We start from the raw sequence: 27,859 nt of genomic DNA, 5'->3' as shown, positions 1-27,859 counted from the left end.
GTGAAAGGCTTTTTCCAAAGCGCCCCCCTGGATTCCAGGGTGCTGAGATTGCCGACGGCGCTACCGGGCGCCCGCCGAGCGCGCGCTCTCTCTCTCTCTCTCTCTCTCTCTCTCTCTCTCTCTCACACACACACACACACACACACACACACACACACACACGTCTTCTCCCCATATGGTTAGCGCTTCCAGGTTTCGTCTAGCTCCTGCTCACCAGAAATAGAAAATTAATCACGCCGAAGAACCGACAGCGGGGCTCAGGGAGGGCTGGGAAGGGAAAGTGCGCAAAGGGGGCCCAGAGAGCAAGCTGTCCGCGCAGACGGCTCTGCGGAATCTGCGCGCACCCGCAGTCTCGCGTTCTCCGGAGCCCGCCGGGAGGTGGGGACAGGGGACCCGGGGGCCCGCGCACCCCCGGCTCGCCTTCCGCGCAGCCAGCAGATGGCTCCCGGGCCCGCGCTCCCCCCCGCTCCGTCGCCCCCTCTCCAGACGCAGGGCCGGGGCGGTCGGGGAGGGAGGCCGCAGGGAGGGGCGCCCGCCCGCAGCCCCGCAGCCCCGCAGCCCCGCAGCCCCGCAGCCCCGCAGCCCCGCAGCCCCGCAGCCCCGCAGCCCCGCAGCCCCGCAGCCCCGCGCAGCGGCCTCCTCCCCCGGGCGCTCCGCGCAGGAGGCCGGCCCGGGACGCGTGCGGAGGCCGGCTCTCGCGAGGTGAGGAGGAGCGCCGGCGGAGGAGGCGGAGGAGAGGCGGGAGGAGCAGGAGCAGGAGGAGCAGGAGGAGGGCGAAGAGCGGGAGCGGTAGGAGGAGGCGGCGCAGGAGCAGGAGGAGCAAAGGAGGAGGAGCAGGAGGAGGGGGAGGAGCAGGGGCAGGAGGGGGACGGAGGAGGTGCAGCAGCAGGAGGAGGGAGAGGCGCCGGGGGAGGAGCAGCAGGAGGAGGGGGAGCAGGGGGAGGGCCGGAGCCGCCCCCGCCCAGCCCGGCGGGAGCCGAGGAAACCCCGGCCCCGCCGCGGCGCCGCTCCGCCCGCCCCCTCCGCACGCCTTCCGCCTTCACCTAGGGCCGTAGGTGCGGCGCGGGGCCGGGCGGCAGGAGCGGCGCCGGGAGCCGCAGCCGCAGCCGCAGCCGAAGCCCGCGGGTCTCCGTTCCGCCGCCGGCAGCTGCGGGGGGGCGTCATGTAGCGGCGGCGGCGGACCCACCTCGGATTTGCAACTCTGTCTCTCTCTCTCTCTCTCTCTCTTTCTGGAGGGGCGGGGGGCGCGGCAAAATTGTATCTCCGCCCTCGCTCTCTCGCCTCCCCCGGGTGCAGGCTGCATCCGCCTCTAAAAATTGAGGGGCTCGGGGAGGGCGGGGGGCCGCGGATCGGCGTGGGACCGGCTCTGCCCCCGCGCCCGGAGGGCCACCATGACCGACGAGAGCGCCGAGGTCCCCGGGGAGCTGACAGGTAAGAGCGGCGCGGCCGCCGGCCGCCGCGCGCCCCTCACCTCCGCCGCCGGCCCGCGGGTCCCGCGAAGTCGCGGCGCCCCCTCAGGTCGCCGCGGTGCTGGGCGGGGCGCCGGCAACTTTGCTCGCGTCTCGCCGCCCGGGAAGGCGAGTCCGGGGAGGGCGGCCGTGGGCAGCGGCGGGGGCCCCCGGAGCCCCGGGGCGCCTCCCCAGCCGCGGCCGGTGGGGGTGGGGGTCGAGGTCGGCGGAAGCGGGGCGGGGGCGGGCCGCGCGGGCTGGGGAGTGCTCGAAGCGAGGAGCACCCCTGACGGCCACCAGCCCACTGCCCCAAACTCGGGGAAGTCCGGGAAGGGCCAGCACGGGGGGCGGGGGCCGAGCGCACGGCGGGGTCACCTCCGGCACCTGCCGGGCACCCCCCACTGGAGCACCCCCCCACCCCCCGCCACACGCACACGCGGGGAGGGGGCGCTGCTCTGGGGTGCGCCCCGAGCCCGGCGAGGCGTGGCTTCGCCCAGCCCAGCGGCTGCGAAGGGGTTACAGGACTGACGCAAACGCGGGCCGGGAAACTGAGGGTTAATGACTCCAGCTTATTTTCATAATAGTTAACCTACCGATTCTGCCCATCCCGGAGCCCTGGGAACCTGTGTGTAGTGCCCTGTGCAAGGTGACCTATTGTTTGGGTCCCTTGAGTGTTTTTTTTTTTTTTTTTCTTTTTTTTTTGATCGGCGAGGGGGTGGGGGGGTGCTTTGGGCTGGTTTCCACCTCTTGGGGTTTAACTTAATTATGTGGAGGGTTAAAATGGCAGAACTAAACTGAGGTGAGACAGAGTGTTTTTGAAAACCCACCGTTTAAGCGTGTGTGTGTGTGTGTGTGTGTGTGTGTGTGTGGCGTGTTGTGTTTGAACCAGGTATGTGTGTCTGCGCGTTTTGAGCCCCTGTGGCCTGTGCTCCTGACTGAACCATCCTTGGCGCACTGCGGGGAAGGATGCTGTTTAACGGGTGCTGACAGCAGGAGGAAGTTGTGCCTGCCTGTTCATGTGCATTTGAGAAACTCGCCCCTCTGTGACTCCTTTTAGCCGTGATACTTTGGAGGAGTTTCTGTGCTTTTCCATTTGCTCACTTAACTCAGCAGGTGAAACGATGTGAAGGAGCTGTTGCTAGGTTTGTATGGATGCTTCTGCTTTTGTTGAATTAGAAAAAAAAACCCAAACAAACCTCAAAACGCAAACGTAATTTTTTACCCAAACTTAGGACCTGAAGTTACCGGGCCCTTCCCCCACTCTGGCCTCTCCTCTCTCCCCAACCCTGTGGAGTCGGCTCCTGAGATAAAGCATCAGCTGCCTTTGCCGGGGCGAGTGGCCCGTCCGGTTCTGGGAGGCTGAGATCTTCCCAGCACCCCTCTGGGAGGAGAAAACCATTGCCCACAGTCTCCGAAGATGCCTGCAGAGGTCCTGAGGAAGTTTGGGGGAGGGCTGGCCTCCTTGGCCAGGGGACGAGGGCAGCTAAAGAGGTTGGGGGATTTGTGAGTTAGTTGTCCTTGAGCCTGGTAATGAAAAGGTTAGGTAGTTACTTAGACGAGAGAGAGAGAGAGAGAGAGAGAGAGAGAGAGAGAGAGAGAGAAGGGAAGGGATGGAAATAAGATACCTGGTTTATGTTGATGGTTCTCAAAATAAATCCTTTGGTATGTTTTAAAAGTTGATTTAATCCTTATCTAGAAATGGAATGTGTGCTTATTGAGCCTTGCCCGGCTCACATGTCTTTCAACCAAGTGACACATACTTTTGTGACATGCCCAGTATGATTTTTCTGGGCCTGTATACGGCCCAATTCGTCTGGGATGGGGGAAATTCCTAGGAAGAAGCACTGCTTTCCCCTCATGCAAGTGCTGAGACTTCCATTGCCATCGAATCAAAATGGCAACTGTGTGAAAACCTCAGCTAATTCCCTTAAGCTAATCCCCGAAGGTGTTTAAGAAATGTACTGTGTATCTCTCTGATTATGAAAGAAATACGGGCTTGTTATAAAAAAATTTCAACGCTGACGGGGATGAGAAGACTGTCCTCGGCCGTGTTGCCTCTCCGAGGTGGTTGCTTCTGACCTTTTGGAATCTAACTTTCCAGTCTCCTTCTGTTCTGAAGTCCATTTCTGACACTCCTCTCCCACAGGCCTCTTGTGGGGGGGGGGGTGGGGGGGGGGAAGAAGTCTGATCATACCCAAAGCTGGCTGGAGAGCTCCCAGGGCAGAGAGGTTCCCCACTTGTCCCCTTTCCTCCCTAACACCCCGGCTCCTCCTTGTCAGTCCCTGAACAAGCTGCATTTTCTCTTGTTTCCTGCCCTTCTCGCTGTGGGCACAGCTCCTCCCTCCTCTTTTTTGCTCTTTAAAAAAAAAAAAAATTAAAAAAAAGATTTACTTATTTTTGAGAGAGTGCAAGCAGGGGAGGGGCAGAGACAGGGGGGACAGAGGACCCGAGATGGGCTCTGCACAGACAGCAGAGAGCCTGATATGGGGCTTGAACCCATGAACCTCAAGATCATGACCTGAGTCCAAGTCAGATGCTCAACCGACTGAGCCACCCAGGCAACTGGTCCCCTTCTTTGCTCCTATCTAACTTGGTGGCTCTAAACTTTTGTGGTGGGTTTCCAATAAGGATATTTGATTACCCCTTCACAAACATTTATTTATTAAGCTACATACATACTTCATTTAGCATGTATAATTTAAAGTTTATTTATTTTGAGAGAGAGACAGAGAGAGAGAGAGAGAGAGAGACACAGCGTGAGTGGGGGAGGGGCAGAGAGCGAAGGAGAGAATCCCAGGCAGGTCCTTGCTGCCAGTGCAGAGCCCGACTTGGGCCTTTAACTCATGAAACTGCAGATCATGACCTGAGTCAAAACCAAGAGTCGGACGCTTCCCCGAGTGAGCCACCCAGGCACCCCCAGCATGTATAATTTAAAAACATAAACTGAAACATTGCAAAGATAAGTAAAACTTCTGTGTTCTTACTGCACCTCGGTGAATTATACATTGCATTTTTAAAAAATTCTTTTTTTTAATGTTTTTATTTATTTTTTGAGAGAGAGAGAGTGCACGCACACAAGCCAGGGAGGAGCAGAGAGAGAGAGGGAGACCCAGAACTCGAGGCAGGCTGCAGGCTCTGAGCTGTCAGCACAGAGCCCGACGCGGGGCTCGAATCCACGAACCATAAGATCCTGACTCGAGCTGAGATCCAGAGTCGGATGCTTAACCGACTGCGCCATCCAGGCGCCCCTGGACACCCTGCTTTGGACCAGTGGTGTCTTTCCTACTCTTTCAAGATTCGGCTCAGGAGTCCCCTTCTCCCTGAAACCTTCATGAACCTCCTTGTCTGTGATCTCATGGTAGCGAGTGCAGATTTTTCTAGAGGCGTCTGTCTGCGGCCTCTAGACCATAAGCACCTGTGGAAGGCAGGGCCCTCTCCATCCCTGCATCTACAGAACATTTGGCACGCGGGAGCTATTCCTGTGGACATGTATTTTGGATTGAATATATGAATAAGCCTATACGATTATACTGTAGAATACAGAGCTATGGGAGTATAGAGGAGGTTGCTATATTTTGAGGTACACTAACTGGGAGAGGAGGGAAAGGGCATCTCAGGAAAGGGAATAATACCTACAAAATCCTAAGGGCGTGGGATGGATAGGGATGGACAGTCGGGTTGCTAAGAGATTTCTAGCTGCATCAGTGGCCAGAGGAGGGGTGGGGGAAGAGAACGAGTGTGATTTGGCACCTGTTCCATTTGGAGTACTCCCTGGAGTCCCAGGAAGACCTTCCTGCCACCGTGCCCATTTTGAAGTCTCCCCTCCTCTCTCAGTTCCTCCTCTTTGCTCGGCATCTGAGCCCCCAGTATGAAGCACATAGCAGGTGTTCATTAAATACGTGGTGACTGATAACTGTCAGCCTTGTTACAATAAGCTAAAAAACAACGACAATAAGAACAAAAATACTCCTTCGAATGCTCTCTCCTCCCCAGTGCCTTTTTTTTTCTTACCAATAAAAGACTATAACGAAACGATTCTCTCCTTTCAGAAAGCATAAAGGATGTTATTGGCAGAAAGATAAAAATTGCAGTGAAGAAGAAGGTCAAGCTGGAAGTTAAGGGAGACAGAGTTGAAAACAAAGTGCTGGTAAGTATTCTCGTTTCTTAAAACGTTTGGAAGTGAAAGTGTTTTTCCTCTTCATTGTTTTGATTGCTTAATTTCCAGGCAACTCAAGTGCTGTGATTCACATTTAGTTCGAAAGTTCTGAGGGCCATTTTGTCTTGGGTTCATTGGAATATCTGGCCATTGAAAGTGAACAGTAGGGCATTTACAGTTTCGAGATTGCAGTGTTGACAATTGTATTTCTTAAAATTATCACAGTCACCCACATTGAGGTCCTCCACAGCCTGTTTTCCAATTACTCAGTTTGATGTGAACTGAAGCTTATTTAAAGTTATCTTGGCTGTGGCGGATTGTGTGATTTTGTTTGTGAGGACTTAGGGAAGCGTTTAAAAAATTTGTGTCATGTTAGTTGAACTATGTAAGTGTTCTCAGATGTGACGTGTGAGTCACTGTTACTGGAAAGAAAACCTGTCGTTTCACACGGATGTTTGGTATTTCGAAGGGAGCTGCTTGTGGGAATCGGCCAGCACTGAGACTGAACTTGGGGTCCCCCCAGCGTGTGGGGTTGCTGCCGGGGACCCGGGGACTGGACCGTGTGCTGGTCAGAGTGGGGAGGTCATTGTCAGTGACTGGGCTGTACCTTTAGAGAAGCGAAGAGCCCTTTGTGGTATTCTAGTGGCTTCTAGGTTGAGACTGTGGGGAACCTTGATTTAGCCTTGGGGGAATACATGTTGTTTGTGTTTTTGTCGGAGAGAATATTCTGTTTCTCTTTTTATCATAGGAAATTCTCCAGCATACGCAAAAGTCGAGATTAGTATGTTGAACCCTGTGAGTGTTCATCCAGCTTCAGTAGTCTCTTTGTTTCACCTGTCTTGTTTATCGACCACAGTTACCCCCACACCTCTTGGAGTATTTGAAAACAAATCCCAACCATGTGTCATTGGAAAGAGAATACTTTTAATATTCTGTTTCATTGGTTGAAGTTGCCACAGAAAGAACGTGAAGTGTCTTCCTGATAACATCTGTCTTGAGAATCTTCTCGAATATCTAACTACCTTCCCTGTAGATGGAAGGATTATGCTCTTGATGGATGACTTCTCTTTCTCTGTGGGCTACGTGTATGAGTTGGGATGGCAGAGAAGCTGAAGGGGGAAAACTTGATTGAGTGGCTTTGGCCCCGGTACCCAGTGTGTTCGTGTAACCTGCATAATTAGAGTTACCCATAGCAGAAATGATTGGGGCCATTATTCTGACTTATTTTGCTTTAATAAAGAATAATTTTTTGGGGCGCCTGGCTGGCTCAGGTTGTAGAGCATGGGGCTTTTGACCTTGGGGTCATGAGTTCAAGCCCCACGTGGGGTGTAGATATTGCTTATGTAAAGAAACCGAAGAAAATCCTTTAAAAACAAGAGTAAAAGAGTACATTTCCTCAGAGTGTATTTTACCTAATGTCGTAAGATAGTGGTACTTTGGGGGGGTGGTAGTGTGGAGAGAGGAAATTTTGTTTCTGCTCTTTGTTGTTTTATATGTTTAAAGTACATCTTCATAAGACGGATCCCCCTTTATAGGATTTGAGGGGTAGTCGTCCAGTGGTCCTTGCTACAAAGGTCTGGCATTATTTGGTGTGGATACCGTTCATGTTGAGCATGAGTGCACGCCGTGAGTGAGATTTACAAAGTGAAAATTTCAAAGACAAACTTAAGTGTCCAGTATGACAAGATTGGCACCTTTACAAGCAGTTATGATTAAGTACCTGATGTGGAGACCACCCCCCCCCCCCCCCGCCCCGATCTTAACGTAAGCTGGTTAAGATTCTAGCCAAATTACACGTCTTTGTAAGCATTTATCTCCCCAAGTCAGGAACTTAAATACTTTCTGGTAGCTTGGTATAGACTTGCTTTAACTGTTCCTTACATGCATGGGCAGGAATTATTCATAGAAATAGAGTCTGACAATCTTAATGGAAGTATTCAAGTTTGAGCAAGATGGTCAGCGACAGACCTTGACGTGGTTGACTTTGAGTGTCTGAATTTAGAGAAATTCAGTTACGTACATGAAAACACCGGGGGGAATCTCTTTATCGTTTTCATTCCTGACTTTTGTCTGGCGGTCAGTCCGCTAACATCGGTAACCAGTGAGTTGGCTTCGTAGCTGCAGTGTATCTCGAGTTTTGTTTCTTGTTCTTAGCGTCCTTCCTCATAAGGCTGGGAGTGTGTTCTACGTTCCTTAGTTCCCTCTTTCTACCGTTGGAGACTTTATGCTCTCTCTAGCTTGTTTTCTGGAGAAGGTTTATCTTGATCTTTCTTCTCGTGGTCGTGACGGCTGCTATTCACCGAACACTGACCAGGTGCTGGGCTCTCTGCTGAACATTTCATGGTGCATCAGCCGTTGCAGCCCCGAGAGGTGGGCACTCTTTACATCTCCCTTCACATTCGTAGAGGCTCCGTACGCGGCTTCGGATCGTGTGGCTAGTTAACGACAGAGCCGCGGTTTGAACCCAGATCCGCCTCCCTCAAAGCCTGTCTGCTTCACCATTATTATCAAAATAAACAGAAAACATCTTCTGGCTTGTTGAATGATTGCATACTTTTGCCCAATGGTCAGAAAGATCGGGACTCTTGCGTTTATCTGGTGGACGGACTGAGTTGCATGTAATTTCCTGACTTACCGAGCACGTCGGTATGCCAAACGCATTGTATGTACCGGACTTCACGTAGCCAGGCCTCACCGTCCAGCTGGGGAGGTAAACGTGTCAGTGGGCAGTGCTTTGAGCTAGGAGCGGGATGACCGGGGTGGGGGGGTGGGGGGGGGGGACTGTCATGGCACATCAGAGGGACCCCAGACTCGGACTAGAAGGTGTGGAAGCCTAAGCCGACTCTTGATGTCTGAGTAGGAGTTGCCAAGGGAAGAGAGTAGAGACACGTTCTGGACAAAGGGGACAGAACGATGCCTGGAAGCTGGAGGTGTTTACATGCCAGAGAAGCATGCAAAGTGCGGCTGGAGCAGCACGTACAGGGTGGAGAGCGGCCAGGCAGTGAGTTGACTCCTTCCCTTGCGATGGGGATATCAGGTAAAGCCGGACCGCTTAAGTAGGTCTCTTCTCACCACCTGTTTCTAATGACCTGTACCTGAACTTTATCCTCCTGTCTCCAGGGAGGCACAGGGCTCAGTGGATAAGGACCTGGCCCCTGGAGTCACACCTGGTTCAGACGGCAGCCCAGCCACTTTATAACGTTGTTAAGCTCAGTTCCTTTCTCTAATGAAACAGGTGTTCTCACAGTATCTGTTTGTAAATGGCTGCTTTGAAGATTAACCAGGATATGTCTCAGTGCTGCTTGGTGCCAGGCCCAGCATGTGATACACACCCGACCAGGGATCAAAGGAGAGGAGCCAAGGGGTGCTACATTGTCTTCTCGGTGGCCCGGACGATGCCACTCCTTCTGGTGCCCGTGTGTCCACTGCCTTTGTTGAGAGGTCGTATTCCCTGTTCACCGGGAGGCCCGGGAGAGTTGTTTCTGGTCTGTGTCCCCTTTCCAGCAGGATGGAGTGCTGACCAGATCCCAGATTCCCGAGGCAGGCTCTGCTCACATGGAAGCAGAAGTGTTGGGAGTGCAGGAGGAAGGGTGCTTGGTGGTCAAATGCGCTTGGCAGTTGGGGCATCAAGGACAAACCAGTGTCTTTCCTGCACGGCTACCAGAGCCACGAATACACCAGTGGGTGCTGTAGAGGCCTGAGAAAGAGATGAAGTGTGTGGTCTTTCTCAGACTTCTTTGGCCAGAGACCCTACTGGCCACGGGCCAGAGACCCTACGGACCACGGGCCAGAGAGCCTACCGACCACGGGCCAGAGAGCCTACCCACCATGGGCCAGAGGCCCTACGGACCATGGGCCAGAGAGCCTACCGACCACAGGCCAGAGGCCCTACCAAACAGGGCCAGAGGCCCTACCGACCACGGGCCAGAGAGCCTACCAACCACGGGCCAGAGGCCCTACCGACCACGGGCCAGAGGCCCTACGGACCACGGGCCAGAGGCCCTACCGACCACGGGTCAGAGAGCCTACCGACCACGGGCCAGAGGCCCTACGGACCACGGGCCAGAGAGCCTACCGACCACGGGCCAGAGACCCTACCAACCACGGGCCAGAGGCCCTACGGACCATGGGCCAGAGAGCCTACCAACCACGGGCCAGAGGCCCTACCAAACAGGGCCAGAGGCCCTACCGACCACGGGCCAGAGAGCCTACCAACCACGGGCCAGAGGTCCTACCAACCACGGGCCAGAGACCCTACGGACCACGGGCCAGAGACCCTACCGACCACGGGCCAGAGGCCCTACCGACCACGGGCCAGAGAGCCTACCAACCACAGGCCAGAGGCCCTACCAACCATGGGCCAGAGACCCTACCGACCACGGGCCAGAGGCCCTACCGACCATGGGCCAGAGAGCCTACCAACCACGGGCCAGAGGCCCTACGGACCATGGGCCAGAGGCCCTACCAACCACGGGCCAGAGGCCCTACCAAACAGGGCCAGAGGCCCTACCGACCACGGGCCAGAGAGCCTACCAACCATGGGCCAGAGGCCCTATGGACCATGGGCCAGAGAGCCTACCAACCACAGGCCAGAGGCCCTACCGACCACAGGCCAGAGGCCCTACCAAACAGGGCCAGAGGCCCTACTGACCATGGGCCAAAGGCCCTACCGACCACGGGCCAGAGAGCCTACCAACCACGGGCCAGAGGCCCTACGGACCACGGGCCAGAGACCCTACCGACCACAGGTTAGGAAACCAGCCCAAGCTGGTGCCTCTTGGGGCAGTCAGAGGAACGGGCTGTCCATCCTGAGGAGTACTCTCTGCGGTCAGGTCCTCACGCCCCGTACTTTTTACGTGGTGGGCAGGTCCCCTGAAGGCCACATGCTGGCACGTGGCATCTGTTGCCGTAATACCTTTCTCTCTTGTCTGTAGGACATGCCATTAGGAAGTCATTCTGTCTTAGGCTGTTATTTCATTTTCTCATTTGCTAATTGAATCTTCACCCGATTTTTGCAATACCTGGACTTTTAAAAATGTGTTTTAATTTATGTAGTTTTTATTTTTATTTGTTTATTTAAAAATTTTTGAGTGTTTATTTTTGAGAGAGAGAGAGGGGGGGGGGGGAAAGAGAGTGTGAGTGGGGGAGGGGCAGAGAGAGACGGAGACATAGGATCCGAAGCAGGCTCCAGGCTCCGAGCTGTCAGCACAGAGCCTGACGCGGGGCTCGAACTCGCGAACCGTGAGATCGTGACCTGAGCCAAAGTCGGATGCTTAACCGACGGAGCCACCCAGGCGCCCCAATTTATGCATTTTAAATTAAACTTTTCATTGATTGTAGATGGTTGTAGATTCTAACAGTTGTCAGAAGTCAGGTCCCTGGTACCCTTCATCCAGTTTGTCGTCTGTTGCAGAATTATAGCTGTGACATCACATTCAGGATATTGCCACTGATACTGCAAAGGGCAGAACATTGCTGTCACCTCAGGGATTCCTCATATTGCCTTTCAGAGTCACACCCGTGTATGCACTTCTGTGGCCCCTGGTAGCCGCTAAGGCGTTCTCCGTTTTTATAATTTTGTTACTTTGAAAATATTATACAGGGGCGCCTGGGTGGCGCAGTCGGTTAAGCGTCCGACTTCAGCCAGGTCACGATCTCGTGGTCCGTGAGTTCGAGCCCCGCGTCGGGCTCTGGGCTGACGGCTCAGAGCCTGGAGCCTGTTTCCGATTCTGTGTCTCCCTCTCTCTCTGCCCCTCCCCCGTTCATGCTCTGTCTCTCTCTGTCCCAAAAATAAATAAACGTTGAAAAAAAAATTAAAAAAAAAAAAAGAAAATATTATACATATGTAACCGTGTGGTATATGCCTTTTGGGGGTTGTTTTGTTTTGGTTTTTTTTTTTCCACTTTGGATAATTCCCTAGACATTTACCAAGGTTGTTGAACAGCGTAGCCACTGTGCCTCCCCGCGCCCCCCCACTCCAGGGACTGTTCCGTGCTATGGATGTCCCCTCACCTGTTGAGGGACCTGGGGGTTATTTTCTGTTTTGGGGTTGTTATTTGGGGAATAAAATGGAGGTAAACACTGGGTTACAGACTTCCGTGTGAACACGAGTCTTCATGTCTCCCCGGTCAATGCCAGGGAGCACAAGTGCAGGCTCATATTGACATTGCCTGCTTGATTTTACAAGAAGCTGTCAGCTGTTGTCCCAGTGGCTGTGGCACTGTGGAGTCCTGTCAGCGAAGAGTCCGTGAGCCAGCGGCCCCAAGTCTTTGACAGCATTTGGTATATTGCCTCAGCCTCTCCCCTCCCCTCCTCTCCCCTCCCCTCCCTTCCTCTCCTGTTTTCCTCTCATCTTTTTCTCTTCTCCTTTCTTTTCTTTTTCTTTTCCTTTCTTTTCTGTTCTTTTCTTTTCTTTCCCTTCAGGGCTAATGGTTGAAAGAAACACATTGTCAGGAGGAAGCAGGGTCCTTGGTGACCTCTTTCCGTCCACGTTCCTGATGCCACTTGCCTCGGAAGAGGAAGGTGGTCTCCCATCTCCCTGGTGGTGACTCTGAAGCGTGTGGAAGGTTCACCGCTGGTCTCAGCCTTGCCTTTTCTGTTTCGTTTTGGAATTCTGTCACCTCTGCCAGCCCACTGTTCTTCCACAACCCTCACCACATGGGCCGGAAGAAGCTGGGCAGGCGGGAAAAAGCGTGTCTGCAAACGTCAGCTTCCCCGGATGTCACCTGTTCCCTCTGGAACAATTCATCCCTCGTTCTCTTACGCTCTTTTGAAAAGTCAACCTGGAATCTCTTGGATATATTTTCTTTTTGACTTTTTCTGTATAACTGCTGAGCATCTTAGGCTTCTTGGGATAAGCCTGCGTTAACCTTGAACGTGTTGAAAAGCGTGAGGATGTTCTTTTGGGTAACGTGTACCCCTAAGATATTTTGGTGGCAGGCTTTCAGTAACTCAAAACATACCCTCGACTGCTACCTGTTTGTTTTAAAAATACTTTCAAAGGGGGCCTCGCTCTCCCCGGAAAGTTTTGTAAGCGTCTGGCCCACGTTAATTATTTTCAATGTCAGGTATTCTCTGACACGGGAAGCAATGCTCCTTGAGACTACGCCGTGTCCATACCACGTGCTCTTTCCCTCACTCCCCAGTCTCTAACGGCTGACTTGATTCAGCACGGCCTGTGGCACGGTCACTTCTCAAACACCCACTCTGGAATTTGTGTTTCGCGGCTACTTTTAGGCGACAGCAGCCTCGGCCGATGGTGTCCAGACTTTTCTTTTTTAAACCAGTGGCACCTTTTTTAAAACACGTAATTTTCCAAAGAGCTCGTAAAGTCGAGACACCTTAGGAGTATTTTTTTTTTTTTTTTTTTTTTGGCCGGTTCGTAGTTCAGTCCGAAATAGCATAAACCCGATCAGCGATCTCGGGGAGTGGTTTTGATGAACGTAAATTAGAAATAGAAGGGGAGATTGGATTCTGTTCTGGCTGCACATTTCAGAGGGACTCCGCATTCACCAGCTAAGTGGGACAGCTGTCACGGTGCCTAAAACAGCCACAGCCACGGTCTCAGGGTGCTTTCCGAGGGAGACGGCAGGAGAAGCTTTGTTCTTCTGGAACGCGGTGTATGCTGACCGCACAGCGTACCTCGGCATTGATCTCTAACAGGCTGAACTTGGCCTGACGCATCGGGGCCCGTGCTTGTGCCTTATTCCAGTAGTTAAAACAGAAGGAGGGACGGAGTTCACGTCCGAGGTCTGTAGACCGCGGTGGCTTCCGAGGAGCCCTGCCGGGGACAGCCGTTGTGCCAGGCCTCTGGCGTGCCCCCCTCGCAGGAGGCTCTGTGCCCGTTTGCTGCGGGAATTTGAACGCTGGTCCCTGTGGCACCACGAGGAGTGTCGACTTTTCAGGATCGCTTACCGTTCAGCGCGTGGGTAATTTTCAGAGCACCTGGGTGAAGTTACACGACCCGAGGAACTCGAGCCGTAGAAAGCAGCGGGCACACCGAAACCACCTTCAGGAGGGGGTATCGGAGGGGGCACGCGTTGTTGCCAAGGGGCCTGGCCGAAGTTCTGGGACCTTCAGAGTAAACCCGCATTGCAGCGCTTCCGAATGCCCCCCGCTCAAAGCTGGAGGCGGCCCCCCACTCGTCTCGGGGCCCCGGGGGTCGGAGGCAGGCGCTGGCTCTGGGCATGTGTTTCCAGAAGCCAGCTCTGGCCAGTGCGAACCTGTTACCCGAGCCGCTTCCACGTTCTCCGGTCTCCTCTGCCGCTGCCCCAGTTCCTTCTGAAGTTAGGAGAGGAGAGTCCGGTGACCTTGGGCAGGAGCCCTCGAATGTATACCAGGCGTGGGGGAACTTTGTTCTTAAAAAGAGACTCTTTTCCAGCCTCTGGGATTTCACCACCCTGGGAGCTGGGCGCTCAGGCACACCCCGGGGCGCGGGGAGGCAGGGGTGTATGTGAGCCGCGTGAAAGGGGCATTGTGGAAACGCAGGAGCCAGGAGATCTGTACAAAATATGGAATGAATAGGGAGAACCCTGTTTTTCAGAGTTCCAGAGAAAACAAAGCCTTCAGTGAAGAGTTCCCGTAACACCGTTTCGTTTCATTGGAAACACTGTTAGTGTCTGTTGTTAAAACAGATTGAGAAATGCAACTTTATAGAATGTGGCGAAGGGCAGAAGATTCCACCGCCCCACCCCCGTCATCCTCCCTTTCTAAAATGCTTGTTGTCTTTGAAGAGAGTGTAAGAATTTGGGCTGCTCTATGTGGGGCGTATTGTCTGGATCTGTTACTCTGCCCTATTTCTCTCTCTCTCTCTCTCTCAATAGATCACGTCCCCCGAGTCTTTGAGAAAAGAGAGGTAAAGGCGGGAAAGGAAGGATGCTTCTGGGGTGTGTGTGTGTGTGAATAGTCCGTTCACTTTCACCCACTGAGTCCTTTTCCTCGAACTTGTTTTTCGGAGAGAGTTTTTCTCATTATGTCTTGGTGAATCTGGGCGTGCAGGTGTCTTGTTCTCTTTAGCTACGGTGGGTGTAGGGCAGGTCCTCTGAGAGGTTGGGGCGGGGTGGACGCGTCTCCTGAACTGTACTTGGAGCATTTCCAGCCTGTGGCGAGAGCTAGCGATGAACGTGCTTAGTCCCGCTAAGGAGGCAAATGTGCCTTTGCCTGCTGATTCCTGGGCCTTGGGGGTCTCAGGACACATTGTGGGGATCGAGTGGGTTTAGTGTCCTGGTCTTCCAAATGCCAGCAGGTCCGGAGGACCCGACCCCAGCCGACTCTGGGGAAGTTTGCTCAGATCTTGGCGTCCTTGATCGCCGCCCAGGGGGTCTTGGGCCTGGAGGACTCTTAGTGGCCATCTAACCACGGGCCCTAGCCTATGAGAAGTTTCTTCTGTGACATCCCTGGGTGTCCATACACAAGCCAGGTGTCCACTTTGTGCTTCAGTACTTCCGGAGGTGGGAAAAATGAGGGTCCCCAGAAAGCCCTTTGTTGGTTTGGGCTGGATTCTGCTTCTCCGTAACTTGTCTGCGTTTGTTCCTGCCGGGTCTGCTGGGACCTCACAGAACCCCCTCCTTGCCTCAGTGCCGTTCAGGCCTTTGAAGGCAGTCGTCATCTTTCAGCCCTCAGGCCTTCCTGCAGTCTGCCTGGAGGAGGATGCTGCTTTCACAATGGTCCCAGACCTGCTCACCTGCTTTGGAGCCATTCTTCTTAGCCCATGAGCCTTTTGAACTGTAGACGTTCGGGGATTGAACTGTAGACTTTTGGTGAGTGAGCTGTTGGTGTTTGGGGATTGAGCCATCGACGTTTGGCGATTGAACCGTCCACCTTTGGCAATTGAACTGTAGACGTTTGGCGATTGAACCGTCGGCGTTTGGCGGTTGAACCGTCGACGTTTGGCGATTGAACCATCGATGTTTGGCGATTGAGCCGTCGACGTTTGGGGATTGAGCCGTCGGTGTTTGGGGATTGAGCCGTCGGTGTTTGGGGATTGAGCCGTCGGTGTTTGTGGATTGAGCTGTCGACGTTTGGCAATTGAACTGTTGACGTTTGGCGATTGAACTGTCGGTGTTTGGGGATTGAACCTTCGGCATTTGGCGATTGAACCGTCGACATGTGGCGATTGAACCGTCGACCTTTGGCGATTGAACCGTTGACCTTTGGCGATTGAACTGTAGACGTTTGGAGATTGAACTGGTTGGTGTTTGGGAATTGAACTGTCGGCATTTGGCGATTGAACTGTAGACTTTTGGCGATAGAACTGTTGATGTTCGGCGATTGAACTGTAGACCTTTGGTGATAGAACTGTCTATGTTTGGTGATTGAGCTGTCGACATTTGGCGATTGAACTGTCGGTGTTTGGGGATTGAACTGTCGGTGTTTGGCGATTGAACTGTTGACGTTTGGCGATTGAACTGGCCGGTGTTTGGGGAGCACCAGAGTTTGGCACACTCTGAAGCTGAATTAAACAGCATGTCTCAGAGCCTTCAACAGTGGGCTCCTGTGGATTGCGCCTCTTGAAGGGAGGATGTAGACTGTCATCACAGAATTGTCCCTCCAGGCCGTGTGGGAAACATCCAGGTACCGCAGTGTGACGAGTGGAGAACACCGGCTACGCATTGTTGGGGCGCTGAAAACGATTTCTCTTTTTTTGTTGTTTTTAATTTTGAAAGCATCTGTGTTGTTTGCATTACTAAGATGTTACATGGGAAAGTAAAACTCTCATCTAGGCGATCAATTCAGCAGTGACCACTGAGGGGGCACCGGGTGCCTCAGTTGGTTAAGCATCGACTTTGGCTCAGGTCCTGATCTCGCGGTTTGAGCCCCGTATCAGACTCTCTGCTCTCAGTGCAGCGCCTGTCCTCTGCCTCCCTGTCTCTCTCTGCCCCTTCCCCACTTGTGCTCTCTTTCAAAAATAGATATTAAAAAAATAATAGGGACCATTGGAAAAATTGTAAGTATCCTTTCGTATTTTTCTACACTAATGTACATAGAAGTGTATGACATTTTAAAAACGGCATTATGAATACTATTTTGTACTGTACTTAAAAAATTTAGTATTTCAGGTCAAAGCTTTCCATGACAATAACGTGATATATTACATACGTATTAATACCGTACACGTGTAGCGTATATATTGAATAACACATATCTACGTTTCGGACTTCTGCATGGCACTTCATTAACGGCTGTAATTTATCTGGCACTTTTTGTGAGATATTTAGGTTGCCTCCAATATTTTGCCTTATAAATGAGAACATCCCCATATTTATTTCTCTTGGATGGATCCCTGGAAGTGAAACCTGCCGCCTGACAGGCTTTTTAAAGGATGCGTTTCTCACCTGATCGTTATTCGGGAAGTCTCAATGGAGAGTCATTCCCCTGCCGCATCAATTTTGTTGTCTTAAAAAAAAAAATCTACTTAGCAGCCTGGCTCCTTCTCTTTGTTCAAGTTCTTGGATTTCTTAGGCCAGTGCCCCTTGGACTCCAGCTCCTGAGGCAACTTTTAATTTAATTTAATTATTTAATTATTTGTTTGGCAATGTAAGGCCCTTTCAGGTCCGCCCGTGGGATGTGTTGTCTTCTGTGGTATATTTGCAGGCGTGGGGTCCTGTGGTTCTTGTCTTTTCTGGTGCCTGCAAATGGGTTTCCAGGGTCACGGCTTTTTTTTTTTTTTTTTCCTTTAGCTTTATATTTTTGGTTTTTGTTAAAAAAAATTTTTTTTAATGTTTATGTTTTGAGAGAGACAGAGAACAAGCAGGGGAGGGTCAGAGAGGGAGACACAGACTCCAAAGCAGGCTCCAGGCTCCGAGCTGCGGCACGGAGCCTGACACGGGGCTCGAACCCACGGACCGCGAGATCGTGACCTGAGCTAAAGTCGGATGCTTCGCCGACTGAGCCAGCCAGGCGCCCCTCCTTTAGGTTTTTACAAACATTTTTACTGAAGCGCAGATGGCATACGCCATTACCCTAGTGGCCCGGGGTACGACACAGTGTGGTTCCACGGTCCCGTACCTTATGCCGTGCTCACTGGGGTGAGTGTGGTTCCCAGCCAGAATCACGGCCCTGGACTGTCCCCGTGCCGGCTTCTGCTGAATCAGCCGCAGTCTTTTCCCGAGCTGGACCCGAGCTCGTGTGAGGCTGGACTGCAGGATTTAGACCTTTGATCTTTGTCCCAGTCATGGGACTTTCTTACCTCGGGTCCCCGAATGCTCTTTATAAATGGTGGTTCCGCAGATCTGCGAGTGATAAGGCCCAGGCACTTTCACGAGACCAAGCGCAGATGAGAGGCGTCCCGGGCTAATGGGCATGTACAGCTGGTCCTGTGTCTTAGAGGATTCTTCTAGTATCGAAATGAAAGGACACATCACTTCTTCTCCCTGACGGCGGTGAAGACAGTTTATTTATGTCACCTGCGGAGCTCACACGGACTCTCTTGAGTTGCATGGCCGTTCGCTGCTCCGTCTGTGGCTTCGGAGGGGTCTTCCCTGCTTCGTCACCCCTCTCCTGACCCCCGCGCCCCCACCCCCCCCAGCCGGGGCCGGTCCGGGTAAGGCCCTGTGAGCTCCCCCCAGGAGCCTCTCAGCCCCTCAAGGTTCAGCCTGCATGTGTCTCCTTTGATAGCTGCTTGCCGGCTGCCACTTTGCCTGTGGCACCCTGAGGTTCTCCGGAGAACCCGGTAGAGAGCAGGCACGCAAGACCCCCTCCACCTTCAGGGCTGCGTTCTTAGCGGCTCTGTGGAATCAACGGGAGCACGAGCGCCCGACGCCGGGCCGTTGCGGAGATTTCGGGAGCAATGCGGGCGCCTGTAGGACATCTCTGTGCCCCTGATTGACGCCCGCCCCCTGAGGCCTGCCCTCTGCCCTTCGGCCCGGTGGTGGTCTTGTTGCGGGTGAGCTCAGGGCGCGGCCAGTGGAGGCCCCGGCTGCTTGGGTGAGGCGCCAGCGGTGGTGTTTTTGATTTCCTGACTCCATTGGTTCTAGATTGCTCGTCGCTGGCAGCCAGACAAGACTTATCCCACGGGAAGAGAAGGAACCGAGACCCGGAGAGGAGCCCCCGGTGCCTGCTTTCCTGCTGCCTCTGGGACGGCTGGGTTTGGCTCCGGGGGCGGCCAGCAGCTTCCCTTTTCGGTCCTGGGGGCCCCGTTCGCCTTCTTCGCCCGCATCCTCGGGGTAGCAGAAGGGCTGCAGCCGGGCAGCTTTCTGCTCACTGCGTCCCAGGCACGGCTGGTGCGGCCGAAAACCCACACTGGCTGCGGACGGTGACCCGGCTCGTGTGGATGCCTCCACTCTGGGGCGGCCCGCTCCTTCTCAGAGCTCCTGTCCCCTCACAGGCCATCGTGTGTGGCCGGACCGGGAGCCGCTGGCAACCGTTTCCTTTTCAGCAGTTTGCTGAGGCACCCTCTCATGTCCCATGTCTCCAGTGTGGCCGGGCGGGAGAGGGTGGGCCAGCCCAAAGCAGAGGCCACGAGCACCTTGTCACCTAGAGTTTCTGAGGCATTGTTCTCGCTGCAGAGGTTTACTGAAGGTGACATCCGTCTTTATATCTGACGTGAGTGCAGGAAGCCTTCTGCGCTCAGTCCCTTTCTGTCTGGCTCTCTGGGGCTAGCCAGCCTCTCTGTCCGTCAGAGGAGGGCTCTGCTTTTTGATGTTCTGGAGAGACATGCTTGTGGTGTACTTAGCCTTAACTCCAGGGGTGGCTTTTTTTTTTTTAATGTTTTTATTATTTATTTTTGACAGAGAGAGAGACAGAAGTGTGAGCGGGGCAGGGACAGAGAGAGAGGGAGACACAGAATCTGAAGCGGGCTCCAGGTTCTGAGCCATCAGCACAGAGCCCGACGTGGGGCTCGAACCCACGAACTACGCGATCATGACCTGAGCCGGAGTCAGACACTTAACCTACTGGGCCACCCAGGCGCCCCGCTCTGCTAGATTTTATGCAAATACTCTGAAAGAAGGATCTCTACTCTTATCTTCTCCTGGTCCTGTGCAAGATACTGGTCTTGATGTTTCCTCTGATCAGAGCTGTTTTAAGCCGGTATTGGTGTCTCTACAGAAACGCGTTTAGGAGTTTTTCACTCTGCTGCTCTTAAGGAAGGTGCATTGTTTTTGAGACTTTTTTTCCTCTAAGAAAGGGTTTGAGGAACATGTCTCTGAAGGCAGTCGCGTGCCTTTTCTGTGGGTTTCTTTTCTCCCCTTCTTTTTGCTGCAAACCCGGATGTGTTCAGAAATGGGCTTCAGCCCTTTTTTCCTCTTCCACGTGAGTCAGGTTGCAAACAGGACAACAGCTCGCAAACATCAGTGGTTGGCTCTCGCTCGTCCCCATAGGGCTTTGTCGGCCCGCTTGGGGCACTCCCGCCTGTTCTCGGTGCCTGACTCAGGTTGCTTCCTCCTGTGTGCCGGTCAGGATTGCTCTTTGTTTTACGGCAAGGGGTGTTATTTGGACTCCTTGGCTTGAGCGGCTCTGCTATTCCACATTAGAGCATCTCTGGGCATGCTGGTTTCAGAATCTCCGGGCCACGCGGGATTCTTACTTCCTCAGCCACCTGTGCTGGGGCACAGGCGACCCCTGTGCTGGGGCGAATCAGCCTCAGCACTAGATGTTTGAGACCAAACAGTTCCATGTTGCAGGGGGCTGCCTGTGCACCACAGGTGTTGAGTAGCGTCCCTGGCCTCTAGCCACTAGCTGCTGGAGGCATCACCTCCGTCTCCCAGTTAGGACGATTAGAAATGTCAGGGGCGCCTGGGTGGCGCAGTCGGTTGAGCGTCCGACTTCAGCCAGGTCACGATCTCGCGGTCCGGGAGTTCGAGCCCCGCGTCAGGCTCTGGGCTGATGGCTCAGAGCCTGGAGCCTGTTTCCGATTCTGTGTCTCCCTCTCTCTCTCTGCCCCTCCCCCGTTCATGCTCTGTCTCTCTCTGTCCCAAAAATGAATAAACGTTGAAAAAAAATTTAAAAAAAAAAAAAAAAAAAAAAAAAAAAAAAAGAAATGTCTTCAGACATCGTCAGATGTTCTCTGGGCATCAGCATTGCCACAGAGTTGAGACCCACTGGTTTCGATCAGTCCCTAGTCTTACTTAGTTTATAGAGTTATATCGGAGTCAGAAAACGTACGGCTGTATAATATAATTATGATTGACTTAGCTACAAACCCATAAGCATTAAAAAACATTTCTTTTTGAAGTATTTAGATGCTTAAATCTGTACAGTCTTTTAACGTTTGTTTATTTTTGAGAGAGAAAGACAGAGAGAGAGAGAGAGAGACAGAGGATCCAAAGTGGGCTCTGTGCCGACAGCAGAGATCCGGATGTGGGGCTTGAACCCCCAAACCGCAAGACCATGACCTGAGCCGAAGTCGCACGCTTAACCGGCTGAGCCACCCAGGCGCCCCCATACTTAAATCTGTGTAAAACAAAATAACAGGTTGCACCGAGTGGAAGTTTGTCTTAAGACACCTACTAGGTGGTTTTCTGTGGGTGGCTCCAAGAACTGCACATTGTAGCATCACCTGGGAACTTGTTAGAGGCGCAGACTCCTGGGGGTCCCGTCCAAAGCTATTGAATCGCACACCCTGGGAGTTCAGCCCAACAGTCTGTTTCCCCAAGCCCTTAGGATGATTTTGATCCGGACGATACTTGAGAAACACTGGATTAGATTCTTAAGCCCCAGGTAGAGACCTATGGAATACGTCTCTTAGCGAGAAATCATCGTAACCTATCGTACACAGAATTTTAGAGTCTGCTTAGGGAAACGACTCGGACGAGGCACTTAGGTGCGAGGTGTCGGCTGCCTCTGAGACCCTGCCATGCCTCCGGTTTCCTTTTGAGGGTTTCCTTTCCTCAGCAGCCCTGTGCTTGGCACAGGAGGCCCCGCACCTTGGCCGCAGCTGATTGAACAAGGGGTGGTTGTGCCTGACCCCCAAGGCCAGCGTCTGTAGTCACCCGTCAGCCTGTGCCTCGCAGGTGTGCCCACCCAACAGGGCTGATGTGTATTGGACAGAAATTCTTTTTGCTGGCGGAGAGAGAGAGAGAGAGAGAGAGAGAGAGGCAGACAGACAGACAGACAAAGACAGAGGAGGGAGAAGAGAGCGTAAGGCACGAGGCAGTGAAAGCCCTTGTATAACAGAATCCCTGGCTGTTAATGAGCCAGTTGTGTGTGGTGAGAAGAGACAGAGTGGGACGAGGGTGACGGAGCCTGGGATGGCTGCTTCGGAAAGAGCGAGCCTGAAGTTGAGTGCGTTGAACTCTTGAAACGGACATAGCTAGGAACGGTAGTTTTTCGTTTTCTACGAGACCCCACTGGGCAGCTGCGGGTAGGGTTTCCTGTCTTCCTTCTCTAAATACCCTCATGTTCGACCATCGGGAACTGAGACATCCTCGGTGTATGTCTACTCTTTGTCGCCTGCGGGAGCCCAGCAGTAGAGACCTTCTGTTGGAGGGCTGAGTGGGCTGTGTAGGCAGGTGCCTGGCTTGCTTCTTGCGTCAGGCGGGGACTCCCGGCCTGGCTGTGCAGAAGCTTCGGGGTAGCCCTGCCTCGTGGCTTGAACACAGTCTCTTCGTGAGAGCCTCACGTGTCGTCTGAGTCAACGCTGCAGGAAACTTGCCCCGAAGAAACCTGTGCAGGGCGTGTTTCAGAAAACCTTGGACCTGGGTCCACTTCCTTCAATCAGACCAATGATCCATTGGTTTCACTTTCGTACCATTTCCTCTTAACATTTCCTGCTTAAGGACTCTCAGTGCTTTCTCTTTTGAGGGAGAGTTAGAGCCTTAAAAAAAAAAAAATCATTGGAAATACAGGCAGTCGAGTGTTGAAATCAGCCTTGTGAATCGTTTTCTAAAAGTTCAGTGGATGTAACAAAAATGCCTTTGCAGCTCGAATTAGTGGCCAGGCCCTGCTCGGTTGGTCAGTCCCTCTCTTATTATTCTGCTCATCCCTGCCTCCCTCCCTGTCTTTCCCATTAAAACCTGGACCAGAATGCAAGTATCCTCAAGCTCATTCACTGGATTCTGTCCCACAAATGAGTCCAGAGGAGGAGTGAGCAGAGACGAAGGTTCTGTTCCCGGTTGCCCACATGGGGGTCAGATTCCCGGAACTGAGGCCACTGCTCGTCTTCAAGGCCAGTTGAAAAGATCTGGGGCCCGACTCCGCATAATCAGGATTCTCCTCTTACCAAACTAGTATCCTCGGGGACACTGAACGCTGCTTGAGAGCCCAGGACCACTTCCTTGTTGTCTCTCTGTGTCACGCAGCCCCACCCCCTAGTGATCTTCTCGTGGGTTATGGGTACATTTGCCTAGTAGACGGGCCAGGCCCGGAGTACAGATCTCAAACCCGAACTAGTCTTCCCAGGGTCCCTTTGTTCAGCGGCCTTGTCTGACATCGCCCGTCTCTAACTCAGCGTCCTGCAGGGCGCGGGGACCGGTGACAGTGGCGTGGGCAGCTACGCATACTTGAATTGGGCTCTGTGCTCTGGTCGGTGATGAGAGCTGTGGAGAAAGCCAGTAGACGCTCCCGGACTAGTTCGTTTGAGCTCCTGCTCAACGGGTGCCTGACCCGGGCCCCCCGGGACGCTCAAGGAGAAAAGCTGCTGCAAATCCCACCCTGTGGTGCTGGGCGGCGTGGGCGAGCCCTTGTGCAGATGACTTGCTTTTCTTCTTTCTGCTTCTGCACGCCATTTCGGAGAGAGCGAGTCCTCTGCTGGCGGCATAGGCTTGGTCTCGTCGCTTCCGTGGCACAGAGACGGCGTGCCCTTTCAACGTTCAACTGGCTGCCGGCTCTTCCCTTCCTGGGGGAAGATAATCCTCCTTTCCATCATGAGAGTTGTTCTTGACGGTTCGATGGAGAGATTCCTTAGGCTCTCAGAGGTGACACTTCGTTCCTTTTGTGTGATAAAATTCTAATGCGTGATTTTATTTTCTTACTTAAAAAAAAATTTTTTTTTTCAACGTTTATTTATTTTTGGGACAGAGAGAGACAGAGCATGAACGGGGGAGGGGCAGAGAGGGAGGGAGACACAGAATCGGAAACAGGCTCCAGGCTCTGAGCCGTCAGCCCAGAGCCCGACGCGGGGCTCGAACTCACGGACCGCGAGATCGTGACCCGGCTGAAGTCGGACGCTTAACCGACGGCGCCACCCAGGCGCCCCTATTTTCTTACTTTTAAACGAGCGAAGCCGTCACCTAAATTTTCACCGACGGCTGTTGGAAATAGCCCAAGAAAGCGCCTGGTTTCCTGTCGGCCCCGCTAGTAATCCGTGTTGTCACATAAACCAGAAGACATCTTGTGTAGCTCTGTGCCTCTGTTTCTCACACTGAGGAACAGCCCATAGCATGGGTAGGAAGAGTTGTGCTGGGAGGGAAGTGACCCTGCCTGAGAACTTGGACTCTGCACTTCCCAAACTTGAACGTGTTTCTCCATTTCTCCTTTCTCGGAACCTTTAGCATTCTTACTTAATAGACATTGCACGTTTCATAGGGCACGAGTGTCCTGTGGAACTCAGGGAGAAGGCGACAACTTCTCTATTCCAGTTTTTTTTTCTTTGATGCAGAGGAACTGTTATTAGAATTCACGTATCCCTTTAAGACTATCGTTGTATCTGCTTCTGACGCTTTATAGATTAGCCAATTGGAACAAAAAAATACGTCCAGAAGAGACACAGTGATCCCTCCTCCCTTTAGGGAGACTCTGGAGATGTTTCATTTACCAAATAGTTGTTGTGTCCCTGGCCAGGAGCTGTGTTTTGAAGGAAGCAGTGGCCTGGGAATTGAGTGGAGTAAAGTCAAGGAAGAAGCCCTTCCTCCAGGGATCTCCTCCATTGGACTTGGTTTGAGAAGACATTCAGTCTGCTTCTTAGAAGTGTTTAGGGGGGCGCCTGGGTGGCGCAGTTGGTTAAGCCTCCGACTTCGGCCAGGTCATGATCTCGCGGTCCCTGAGTTCGAGCCCCGAGTCAGGCTCTGGGCTGATGGCTCAGAGCCTGGAGCCTGTTTCCGATTCTGTGTCTCCCTCTCTTTCTGCCCCTCCCCCGTTCATGCTCTGTCTCTCTCTGTCCCAAAAATAAATAAAAAACGTTGAAAAAAAAAATTAAAAAAAAAAAGAAGTGTTTAGGGTGGGGTGCCTGGGTGGCTCAGTCGGTTGAGCATCTGACTTAGGCTCAGGTCATCATCTCACAGTTTGTGGGTTCGAGCCCCACATGGCACACTGTGCTGACGGCTTAGAGCCTGCTTCCCATCCTCTGCCCGTTCTCTCTCTGTCCCTTTCCCACTCGAGCTCTTGCTCTCTCTCTCAAGAATAAATAAAACATAAAAAAAATGTTGAGGGTAATTTCAGGACACTGTGCTTTAAGAAGAGCATTGCGACATGGGGCAAGGAAAGGTTCCTTAAAAACATGAGTCTCCCGGATCGTATGCAGTTTGTATTAGGCGGCTGCCTTCTCAGGGCTGAGCTGCCCGCATGGATGGGAGAAGAGGACAGGATGTAGATTGATTGTGTGGGGTCCTGAACTGAGAGCAATGGAGAAAATCTACCGGGGACAGAGGGTGTCTTGAAACTCAGAAAATCTCCCCAGCAGCCAAGAGTCGTGCAGTAACAAATATGCTGATGCGTGTGCAGTGTGGAGGATGGGACTGAGTTCCTCGGAGCTGGACAAGTTCAGGTGTAGGTGGCTCGACCTCTTGACCAGGATGCCCCAGGGGACATTTAAGTAGGAAAGTGTATCCTTTGATCTAAGGTCCCAGGATGCCGTTTTCACTGCTTATATGTCAAGTAATTTATGTTAGAGCATACTAAACATCACTATTTTGCTCTTACGAACTGGGGACACGGCGGTTGCCGAGAACCAGGGAGTCTCTCGCAGGGACTGTGGGGATTGGCTCTGTGTTTTAGCAGTGAATGCGCTCCGTGGCTTTGATGAGGTTAAAAGCACACTGGGAAGGCGGGCCCTTTGGCGTCTGGTAGGTTTGCTGCTTTGAGTTCCAGTAGAGATGTGAGAGGCTTTTTGAAACAGATTTTTCAGGGGTAGATTTTGACACATTTTAACACTTCCGAATCTTACCCTGAGCAGAGTTCTCGGCGTGCTCCCTGGTGGCAGAAAACAATGGACATCGTCTGTCTGTCTAGATGGGGAAGGGTGCACGGGCCTGCAGACAGCCGTTTTTGTTTTTGAAAAATTGGGAATCAGGACACCTGAGGGTTAGTGCTCCCCCCACAGCTCTGCTCTTTCAGTTCTTGATGTGGGGATGGTAGGAGCTCCTTATAGAGTGTTGTGAGTGCTGGTGGGAAGCAGAGCTGTTCTGTACTTTCTTTTCTTTTCCTTTCCTTTCCTTTCCTTTCCTTCCTTCCTTCCTTCCTTCCTTCCTTCCTTCCTTCCTTCCTTCCTCTCTTTTAAATTTTAATGTTTATTTTTGAGAGAGAGAGAGAGAGACAGACAGACAGACAGACACTGTGAATAGGGGAAGGGCAGAGAGAGAGGGAGACACAGAATCTGAAGCAGGCTCCAGGCTCCGAGCCATCAGCACAGAGCCCACCACGGGGCTCGAACTCACAAACCACGAGATCACGACCTGAGCCAAAGTCGGGATGCTCAACCGGCTGAGCCACCCAGGCGCCCCTTATTTATTTTTAATGTTTATTTTTGAGAGAGAGAGAAAGAGAAAGAGAGAGAGCGTGAGCAGGGGAGGGGCAGAGAGAGAAGGAGACACAGAATCCGGAGCAGGCTCCCCTCCAGGGGCCCCTAAGTTTATTCACGTAGTTTGACAGAGCCCGATGTGATGTGGGGCGCGAACTCGTGAACCATGAGATCGCGACCGAGTCAAGTCAGACAGCTAACCACCTGAGCCGCCAGGCACGTAAGGCCCAGCCAGTTCAACCAGTGATACTTGGAGAGTCTCGTTTCTTCCCATTTCCAAAGGTGAGATAATTCACTGGGCCCTCCCTCCCAACCTCAGGTGGATCGGGGAGCTTCCCCTGAGTATTAGCGTTGTCTTCATGGACTTGAATTTTGTTGAGTGGTTAAGGCAAGTGGCAGTCGAGGAGCAGTGACTCTTGTTTCTAGGACCTGGCTGCCGCTGTAAGAATTGTCGCTCTTGGGCTCAGCTTTGGTCCTCTCAATTTGTTTAGTGAGTTGTATCCAGTGGAGGCTGTGGATAGTTTTTTATTCCGAAGTTGTTTTCAGTAGGTAGTGCCCGGCCCTTGGCTGATAGTGTGCAGAATAAAGGAATACAGTGTTTCTCTCAGGGGAACGTGGAAAGTCGTTGCCATCCTTTGTGAATACTGAGCCATTGTGTAGGTTAAGGACCCAGGACTGTCTGCTGCAGGACGTCAGGAGGGAGGCTGGTGCCTGTCTCTGCCCCGATGCCATCATGCCCACTGAGCTGTTAGCTATCTGCCCAGCCATTCAGTTTTTTCTTTTTTACTTAAAAAAATTATGCTCAGGGGCGCCCGGGTGGCTCAGTCGGTTGAGCGCCCGACTTCGGCTCGGGTCATGATCTCGCGGTCCGTGGGTCCGAGCCCCACGTCGGGCCTTGTGCTGACGGCTCAGAGCCTGGAGCCTGCTTCCCATTCTGTGTCTCCCTCTCTGCCCCTTCCCCTGCTCATGCTCTATCTCTGTCTCTCAAAGATGAATAAACATTAAAAAGAAAAAAATTATGCTCCAATACACGTGACCTAAAACGTAACCAGTTCAGTGTGAAGTATATTCATAGTGCCGCCAACACCACTGCCCATTTCTAGAACTTTCTCATTGCCCCAAACAGAAATTCTGAACATACTAAGCAATAACTCCCCATCCCTCCCTTCCCTCTGCCCTGGAAACCACCATTCTGCTTTCTGTGTCCCCAGACTTGCCTGGTTTAGGCAGCTCCTACAGGTAGAATCGTCCAGTATTTTCCCTTCAGTGTCTGGTTTATTTTGTAACAATTTTTTCAAGGTTCGTCCACATCATAAACTGTATTGGACTTTTTCCCTTTTTCTGACTGAGTACTGTTCCATTGCGTGGATATACCACATTTTGGTTGTCCGTTCATTAGTCGTTGGATGCTCGGTTATTTCCACGTTTTGGCTGTCGTGCTGTGAACACTGACCTACCAGTCTCTGTTTTCAGTTCTTTGGGGATACATACCCCGCGGAGATTGCTGGTAGTTTTATGTTTAACTTCTTGAGGAGACACCAAGCTGTTGTCTGTAGTGTCCTGGCCACTAAAACACTGGACAGTCATACCTGTGCTGGTAAGAAGTGTTCTCAAGTGTTTGTACTTGAGTGTGTTTGAGAGTGT

The 27,859-nt window shown here is 52.6% G+C and overlaps 1 protein-coding gene and 1 non-coding gene across 16 annotated transcripts in view; one reads left to right on the top strand and one right to left on the bottom strand.

Annotated features, from left to right (window-relative positions):
* The first annotated feature begins 924 nt into the window (after positions 1–924).
* CARMIL1 (capping protein regulator and myosin 1 linker 1) overlaps positions 925–27,859 on the top strand; it is a 311,455-nt gene continuing 284,520 nt past the window's right edge. For 8 of the 15 annotated variants that reach the window (XM_043590675.1, XM_043590669.1, XM_043590674.1 and 5 more), the window contains exons 1-2: positions 972–1,431; positions 5,498–5,595. In XM_043590675.1, the coding sequence (XP_043446610.1) occupies positions 1,392–1,431; positions 5,498–5,595 (138 nt within the window). In that variant the 5' untranslated portion in view covers positions 972–1,391. Of the gene's footprint in view, positions 1,432–2,465; positions 2,591–5,497; positions 5,596–27,859 lie in introns of those variants that run through there. The other 7 variants (XM_043590672.1, XM_043590671.1, XM_043590676.1 and 4 more) reach the window with 6 other exon arrangements.
* Positions 3,924–4,008, bottom strand: TRNAP-UGG. The gene has a single exon. It is a non-coding gene; the product is annotated as a tRNA-Pro (tRNA).

The sequence above is a fragment of the Prionailurus bengalensis genome, chromosome B2 (genome assembly GCF_016509475.1).
Source record: "Prionailurus bengalensis isolate Pbe53 chromosome B2, Fcat_Pben_1.1_paternal_pri, whole genome shotgun sequence".
NCBI classification, from domain to species: Eukaryota; Metazoa; Chordata; class Mammalia; order Carnivora; family Felidae; genus Prionailurus; species Prionailurus bengalensis.
This window is presented reverse-complemented; position numbering and strand designations above follow the sequence as displayed.